Source organism: Populus euphratica, unplaced genomic scaffold (assembly GCF_000495115.2).
Source record: "Populus euphratica unplaced genomic scaffold, PopEup_1.0 scaffold318.1, whole genome shotgun sequence".
In the NCBI taxonomy this organism is placed as follows: domain Eukaryota; kingdom Viridiplantae; phylum Streptophyta; class Magnoliopsida; order Malpighiales; family Salicaceae; genus Populus; species Populus euphratica.
This window is the reverse complement of record NW_011500003.1, coordinates 427,082-436,112: the sequence shown is the minus strand read 5'-3', so window position 1 is coordinate 436,112 and position 9,031 is coordinate 427,082. Positions and strand designations below refer to the sequence as shown.

Here is a 9,031-nt window from a genome sequence, read left to right as displayed (position 1 = left end):
CTTTTGTGATTGCAGAACTCTCAGTGCCAATAATCTCACTGGAGAGTTACCCCAGGCTCTCACTAATCTTACCGGATTGAAGGAACTGTAGGTTCTCATTTCACATGGTTATTGTGTATCATGCTCATTGGTTGCAGTATTTGATATTACAGATGCATCTCTTTAGTCTCCAAGTTTCATGATTCTGTGTTTTCCGTTCGGCGAATGCAGAAGGCTTAGCAGCAATAACTTCACTGGAAGAATACCTGATTTTATTCAGAGCTGGAAACAACTTGATACATTGTATGTGCTAGTTTCTACCACAAGCTCCGAATCTCATCACTGAAGCAGAACCCTAATCCCCCTTTAATTTTGTATTAACAGAGAGATCCAAGCTGGTGGTTTCACTGGACCCATTCCTTCAAGCATCTCTCACTTGACTAATCTAACTGATCTGTAAGATATTTGTTTTAAATTTATGGTCTCAGTTACAACTTCAATCCTGAACATCTCTGTCATGACTGGAACCTAAGAAGATTGGGGCTAACACAGAAGAAGAGGGATTTAATTCAAATCAAGCATAAACGACAGCATTGGGAGGAAGCGACAAGGAAGTTGAACATTAGTTAAACGGTTGCGTTTCAGGCAGCCTGGATGTTTCTAAATAAAACTAGTGAAGCCACGTGTAAGGGCTGGGTGAAATATAGAAGTAAAAGAACGTATTGGGTTATGTTAAATACCCTGAGAAATGTAACAGATAGGTAATGAGAAATATAACAGAATCCAGTATTCCCTCCTACTCTCTCTTGTTCTCCTTCTGTGTGTAAGGAAAAAACCCATGCAGGACTCATGACTGATCCTTCTTCCTTTCTTCTTAAATTTCTTCTCTTCTTCTATGATATTCTGATCATCCTCTGGAAACGAACTCGCAGCAATCTCACATTTTTATGCTGTCTAATATTGAGCAGAAAAATAAGTAACTTACTTGGAGATGGTTCAGAGTTTCCCAACCTAGAATCTATAGCAGGCATTAAGTATCTGTGAGTTATTCCTGCAGCTGACACTCTCATTTCAGGATCATATTTAATTTACAACCCAGCATATATATTTAGCTTACATGAAATTAATGTGTATTGCAGGCTGTTAAGCAACTGCAACTTGTCAGGAAATTTTCCCGAATATTTGACCAGAATGGCACACCTGAAAATTTTGTAATTCACTCTGTCCCTTGTACATCATCCATTCTGTCATTCATCTACATGAAGATTGAAGTGTGAATCTCATGGATGCTTAGAGCTGCAGATTTTGGATTGCAGCTAAATTAGTATTTGTAAATAACTTTAAATGTTGCATTATGATGGTTCTCAGTTTAGGTTGCATTTGTCTTTACCCTCCATTTCTTCTTCTTTTCGAAAACAGGGATCTTAGTTTCAACAGATTAAATGGTTCACTTCCAGAAAATTATGAAGGCCTACAAAGCTTGGAGAAAATGTAAGTGTACTATATTATATTACCTTCTGAAATTAATGTTTTCCATTTGAAAACAAAACATACTTATTAAATCTAGACTGGTCAGACAAGTTGACCTAAAGAATCCAGGACTCGGAGCCGGACTAGGATTGAGATTCGAGTTGAACCATACATAAATTAATTTGTTTTAATAAAAATGTTGAACAGAGCTGACCTGATGGCTCAATCCTTTTTTCAAGTTATTCTCAAGGTCGAGTATAACAATTATGATGTTAAACTTGTCCTCCGGAGTCTTTTGCGATGATAGCCTTGGACAAATGTTCAACCAAATGACAATTCTTACTTTCTGCATATGTATCTTACAAGGAACATGCTTACATGGCCCATCCCAGATTGGATCCACGGAGCGAATCCTCGCTAGTATGTTAGTTTTTTCTTAATTTCCGTACATGAATTATGATTTTTGAGATTTTTGTTCGTAATATATTTTGTTTTTACTCTATTAGAATTACTGAATATTTTATCCATTAACTCTTCCCTGAAAGATAGAAATGATCATCAACTTCAGTTCGCCTTTATGGTAACATTCTCAACCCAAGAGCTTAATCGTGAACTTCAGGTTTCCCTGATCCTATAACAGATGCGTGTCTGTAGGTTTAATAATATGTCCTAGTCTTTGAAGAGCTATACTGATGAGATTTGGAAGTAATGTCAAAAGCGTGATTTTAGCTATAGATCTTGACACTTCAGGGTAAAGGCTGTGATGTGGTGGTTGCCATGGTACTTTCGTTGCTGCTTTTGTGAGTCTGTTTCTCTTGTTTTCTCACACATCGATTTTTCTTTTCATTTCAGCTTGTTTGACATCTTTATATCTCCATGAGGAAGGATTGATTTATTAATTTGTTAGATTATATATCAACATAGATTGTTTTATGCACATTTTTTATTTTTTTTCTTGCATTTTCTGGCTTTCTACTCTCAAGAGTGGAGTGAAGAGACTCCTTGAGGTCTTGGAAGTAATGTCAAAAGTGTGATTTTAGCTGTAGATCTTGACACTTCAGGGTAAAGGCTGTGATGTGGTGATTGGAAGTAATTTTTTTCTTGCATTTTCTGGTTTGATACTCTTGACGAATCTTGATTTTTATTCTTGATCTTTTCTGCTAACAAGGAGAGTTCCACAAGATATGGCTCATTTTAAAATAATCCATCATCAAAATTTTAGTTTTAAGATTAAATTAAAACTTTGAATGTAAAAAATGGTTAGATAAACACATCTAATCTTTACATAATTTCTCATTATAGACTCGATGTTGCCCTGCTTGCTTTTGCTTGAACTAGTTCAGGATCAGCACCCCCAATGCCTAAGAGAATTGATATGGAAAAGGTCCTGAGTTATTTTTATATTTTTATTAAAACGTTGTAGTTTTGATTTTTTATAAAGTCAGGGCAGCACAATAAAATCAATTGAACTTTATAATATATATATATAGTTCTGGTTGAATTTAAATTTAGTTAAATTGATTAATTGAATTACTAAAAACCTGATGAGGATAAACTAGTTTAATCATATATTTAATTAAAAAAACCCTGGGTCAGATTCTAAGTTTTCCATGTTAATTTTCATATCAAGCAGGTTTAATCATTATGGACATTACAATAAACCCATGACTATATGCAGTTTAGAGGCTTCTCGATAGAAGTATGGACTTGCATTTGACCCCATCTAAAACAAACCTCACAAATGAAATCTATTTCATGAAGCTTGATGGACTTTTATAGATTGATTTTATAATTTTAGAGGCTTTTTCTGTCACGCATGATACATATTATTATTATTATTATACTATACTTTAATAAAATGTGTGGAAAAACATAGTGCAATTACTGTATACATAGATTTATTATTATATTATAGATCATATTATATAGAATATTTGGGATGATATTGTAACATAAGGAGGGCATTGTTTGTTTTTTACTTATTAATTAAAAAATATTACTGAATTTCTTGTTTCTAGTTAAAAAGCATCACCAGGTTTGACTTAGCTGTTAACCCAATATTATTGGATTCGACTATCAATAATCTTGAGTCTAGTTATCTAACTAGATCTAATAATATTGGGTTTGGCTTGGTAGCAAAACCAATAACATTTTTATATTTATAATTTTTATATTTTTTCAACTAATACATATTTGTTTTAATTAATATGGATTATACACACACACATACACTAAACTTAATCATGTTTTCTTTGTTATACTTGCTTTAAAAGTTGTTTGTTTTTATATTTTAAAGGTGTATTTAACTTAAACAACATTATATTAATATCTTTTTTTAGTAATTTGTTTTTATAATTTTGAGCTATTACGATTAAAAATAAAAAAACTTATTTGAACTATATATTTTTAAGTAAAAATTATTTTTTAAAAAATATTTTATATCACAATTTCATATAAAAAATTATTAAGTTCGGCTTTACAGTAAGACCAATGTTTTTAACTCTAACATTCTCACGAGACCTAATATTATTTGAGTTTGATTTGATTATTAGATCCAAGGTTAACGATTTCGACTTTACAATCAAACCCAAAATACTTAAAATATTATCTATATTTTTTCTATTTGTTTTATATTTAAAAAATAATTTGTTATTGACTCGCATCACAAGTCAATATACTAGTAGCTTATTAAATTATGTTTGTTTTTAATAAATTTTTTTAAAATTTTGTTATTTGTTTTCTTTCACCATCCTAAATAAAAAAAAACCTTTAAGCACTTGACTTATTATTCAAACTTCGACCAATAACTCGTAATATCAACACCTTCCCAATTAAATATTATTTTAGGAGCTTAGAATAACATCTTTTTACTTTTATTTGTTATTTGTTCTTTCAAAACAAATCAAAAATTACGATTCCAAGAAGAAGATAGAGCTAGGAGGATAAAATAATAAAATGATGTTGTGATCTATAGATCTCTTATTTTCACAACTAAAATTGGAAACCTCACTCCTCATTTTAAAAGAAAAGAAAAAGGGGGTATTTGTAACAATAATAAATATTACATTTCAAAATATTTTTTATTTGTTAAAAATTTGAAACAATTTGATGTAAATTATAATGTCCATGGAGTTCTTAAAATCGCAGAAAAGAGCTAGAACAGTCAAGCATTAGATTCATGTAAATTCTTTGATCCCCAACGGTCACATGAGTTATGTCAACTATAGTCGTGATCTATAGGGTATGAAAAGAAAAGAAAAAGTTTGGATTTGCGCGGAGGTTATTAAGTCAATTATTTTTATTATTAAACATTTGCTCCTGAACAATGAGAATAGTCACAATTTAGTCCTTCAACAATTTCAATAAAATCCTTGCTACCTTTGAATGGTTTTAATAGTCTTTCCATCAATTTCACGATGTGTTTGCTGTTGCTTGAATGATATGGAGAATGCTCTATGTGTTAGGAAATATATGTTGATTCAAAGAGAATATATTTTATTTGATGCAATTTTTCTATAATTATTTTTAGATTTTATTGTTTTACATTTAGACTCTTTATAATAAATTAGATAGCGTAATTATAACAACTCTCGCAGTATAAAAAATACATACAAATTTCTATTTTAGTTTTTACATTGATATTAGAGCTAGATTCAATATAAAAAATACAAATAAATTTCTATTTTATTTTTTTTACATTGATATGAGAGCTAGTTTCAATTCCCTAGTCTTTCAATATTTTGGTCAAATATTGTGGAGGACTAGAAACCAACGCGCTAAATTTTCATCTCAGCATATTAAAAGCATAAGAAAACACACGGATCTCATAGAGCCACCCAGAAGAGACTAGGAATCCAACTTCGAAATGATATTCTTTAAGATATTTCATTTTGAGAAATTATTCAATGCAATTGGATTCATAAATATATTATTTTTTAAAAATAAAAAATATTGTTTCTGAAAATATGTTATTTTTTCTTTGTATTTTCTATTTTAAAAATATAAAAATTCATTGTAAAATTATATTAGAGACAAGTTTATTTTTATGTGGCTTTTTTTTAACTAAATATATTTTTAGTTTTATTGTTATTGTTTGTATTACCATTATATAATAATTAAATATTATCTAATAAAACGTTGATATACCATCTTTTTAACAAACGACGAGGGAGGCTGCATGGAATATGAAATCTTTATATACAATGAGTCTCTCTTTGATGGTTTTGTGGATTCAAGGAATTGTATAGCCTACCTTTTCTCCATTTCACACGCAAATGAATATGAGCACGTAAAATCTTTAGTCGGATACTTCCTCTCCAATTTCCCAATGATATTTATTATTATTTTTTGACTTACTAATCTTCCCGTTGACTAAGAGATAAAATGGAAGGGCACAAGTGGTCTCGTACAGACGATGGTATACTTTAAGTGTGGGCGTGTATTATATATATATATATAAAAGACAACCTAAGAAAGACCCCACATCATCCTTAAAGGTCAACTATATATATTTATGTATATATATATATATAGGACAACGTAAGAATGACCCCACATCATACTGAAAGGTCAACTATAATGATGCATAAAGCTCTCTCGAGGCAGCCTACTAACTCTTAAGGTGGATTGCAGACTAAGGAAGATGGCTACTGCACTCTCTGATATTTTGAGAGTCACATCTAGCTTACTTATGCTTATGCTACTAATGTTTTGCATGGGAGCAATTAACTTGGAGGCCCAAGTTGGGAGCCTTGCTCCTGATGAAGGTACATATACATATTTTTATTTGGTTCAGATGGGCAGATTCTTTCATGTTTAGAGGAAGACATACACATGAATGCCATCTTCTAGCAGGAGATTTTTTATCTGCAAAATCCTCACTGCATCATACTCTTCGATAATGCAGTCATCAAATTTGATTGTATTGCCGGATTCTGTAACCATGTTAGTAATGGCATCATGCATTGATTTTTTTACAGAATTCTGTGTTTTTTGCAAACATTTCTTGGCAAGGCATTGTAGAAGCCACCAGCTAATCATCCCAGAATTAGAAGTTGAGATTTAATTTTGATTTATGCAGTGGAAGCTCTACTTGAAGTAGCAACACAACTGGGCAAAAAAGGCTGGAATCGCAATATGAAACTGTGCAATGATACAAATTTACCTCTCAAGCCAGATGCTGACAATAAAGTTGTTTGCAACTGCTCATTTCCTGGGGGTGTGTGCCGCGTTATTGCAATGTATATCTCTTCACTTACCACTCCATGCATTTATTTTCAATTTTATTTTGAGGTCTGAAGGATTCTGATGGGGCCAGTTCAGGGAATGGAGGAATAGTTGTGGTGTATAAAGTCTCTTCAGAAACCCCAATTCGATAGTTGAATTTTATATTAAGAAATTCGGATAAATTCATTAGCAGTAATATTATCTAAAAACAAGTATGATAAGGATCTCAAGGAAAACTTAATCATGCTGAAAATGTCGTGAATAAGAAAGAAAGGATCTCCGGCAAAGAAAATTGAGCATTTGTCAGAAGTTTAGGCTTAAGAGTTTGAAGAAAAGAGTTTGATAAAAAAATAATATAAATTATATTTTGGAAGAAAAGAGTTTGATAAAACATAATATAAATTATATTTTAAGATCTCATGTTTTTAATTTTTAAGTTAAAATAGTTATTTAATATAGTTGTACTGATTTATTAACCAAGTAAGTAATGATGAGTTTAAATCTTATTATTTTTTTATTCTATTTGATTAAAATTAAATATAAAGTTATGTAAATCTTGAATTTCAAGATGTCCACTTTAGATGTGTATTTAGAAAATGATACAAATCTTTCAAACTAAGTCAAAAATTTGGTTTTCTATTCCATTGGCTGTTGTAGTTATGCCTTATATTTTCTTGACATATGATTGTTGATTTGCAATGGTTGAAAGTTTTGAATTCTTACCTTGTATTGAGGAGTTGATGGGTCCATGTGTTCTTGCAATGCAGATATCTCAAAAGGCAAGATCTTGATGGCAGTCTCCCAAAAGCTATCGAGAAACTACCACAACTCAAACATCTGTAAGCAGTGCTTCAAATTACTACATTTCTACAGATTGAGTACCGTGAATTTGCATCGTATGATTCGATTTTATTAGAACTCTATCTGCGCTGCAGAGATCTCTGGGCCAACTACCTGAGTGGCAATATACCATCTGAATGGGCTAATACCAAGCTGGAAACATTGTAAGAAAATTCTGCATTCATGTTTTATTAAAAATTTGAAACAATTTGATGTAAATTATATTGTCCACGGAGTTCTTAAAATCGCAGAAAAGAGCTAGAACAGTCAAGCATTAGATTCATGTAAATTCTTTGATCCCCAACGGTCACATGAGTTATGTCAACTATAGTCGTGATCTATAGGGTATGAAAAGAAAAGAAAAAGTTTGGATTTGCGCGGAGGTTATTAAGTCAATTATTTTTATTATTAAACATTTGCTCCTGAACAATGAGAATAGTCACAATTTAGTCCTTCAACAATTTCAATAAAATCCTTGCTACCTTTGAATGGTTTTAATAGTCTTTCCATCAATTTCACGATGTGTTTGCTGTTGCTTGAATGATATGGAGAATGCTCTATGTGTTAGGAAATATATGTTGATTCAAAGAGAATATATTTTATTTGATGCAATTTTTCTATAATTATTTTTAGATTTTATTGTTTTACATTTAGACTCTTTATAATAAATTAGATAGCGTAATTATAACAACTCTCGCAGTATAAAAAATACATACAAATTTCTATTTTAGTTTTTACATTGATATTAGAGCTAGATTCAATATAAAAAATACAAATAAATTTCTATTTTATTTTTTTTACATTGATATGAGAGCTAGTTTCAATTCCCTAGTCTTTCAATATTTTGGTCAAATATTGTGGAGGACTAGAAACCAACGCGCTAAATTTTCATCTCAGCATATTAAAAGCATAAGAAAACACACGGATCTCATAGAGCCACCCAGAAGAGACTAGGAATCCAACTTCGAAATGATATTCTTTAAGATATTTCATTTTGAGAAATTATTCAATGCAATTGGATTCATAAATATATTATTTTTTAAAAATAAAAAATATTGTTTCTGAAAATATGTTATTTTTTCTTTGTATTTTCTATTTTAAAAATATAAAAATTCATTGTAAAATTATATTAGAGACAAGTTTATTTTTATGTGGCTTTTTTTTAACTAAATATATTTTTAGTTTTATTGTTATTGTTTGTATTACCATTATATAATAATTAAATATTATCTAATAAAACGTTGATATACCATCTTTTTAACAAACGACGAGGGAGGCTGCATGGTATATGAAATCTTTATATACAATGAGTCTCTCTTTGATGGTTTTGTGGATTCAAGGAATTGTATAGCCTACCTTTTCTCCATTTCACACGCAAATGAATATGAGCACGTAAAATCTTTAGTCGGATACTTCCTCTCCAATTTCCCAATGATATTTATTATTATTTTTTGACTTACTAATCTTCCCGTTGACTAAGAGATAAAATGGAAGGGCACAAGTGGTCTCGTACAGA

The 9,031-nt window shown here is 30.6% G+C and overlaps 1 protein-coding gene across 5 annotated transcripts in view; it reads left to right on the top strand.

The window, feature by feature from the left end:
- LOC105140998 (probable leucine-rich repeat receptor-like serine/threonine-protein kinase At3g14840) overlaps positions 1 to 9,031 on the top strand; it is a 35,288-nt gene that overhangs the window by 16,534 nt on the left and 9,723 nt on the right. For 2 of the 5 annotated variants that reach the window (XM_011048058.1, XM_011048062.1), the window contains exons 2-4: positions 6,530 to 6,689; positions 7,443 to 7,514; positions 7,611 to 7,679. The exons of 1 other annotated variant lie outside the window; for it this stretch is intronic. In XM_011048058.1, coding sequence (XP_011046360.1) covers positions 6,530 to 6,689; positions 7,443 to 7,514; positions 7,611 to 7,679 — 301 coding nt within the window. Of the gene's footprint in view, positions 1 to 6,060; positions 6,216 to 6,529; positions 6,690 to 7,442; positions 7,515 to 7,610; positions 7,680 to 9,031 lie in introns of those variants that run through there. 2 more of the 5 variants (XM_011048060.1, XM_011048059.1) reach the window with 2 other exon arrangements.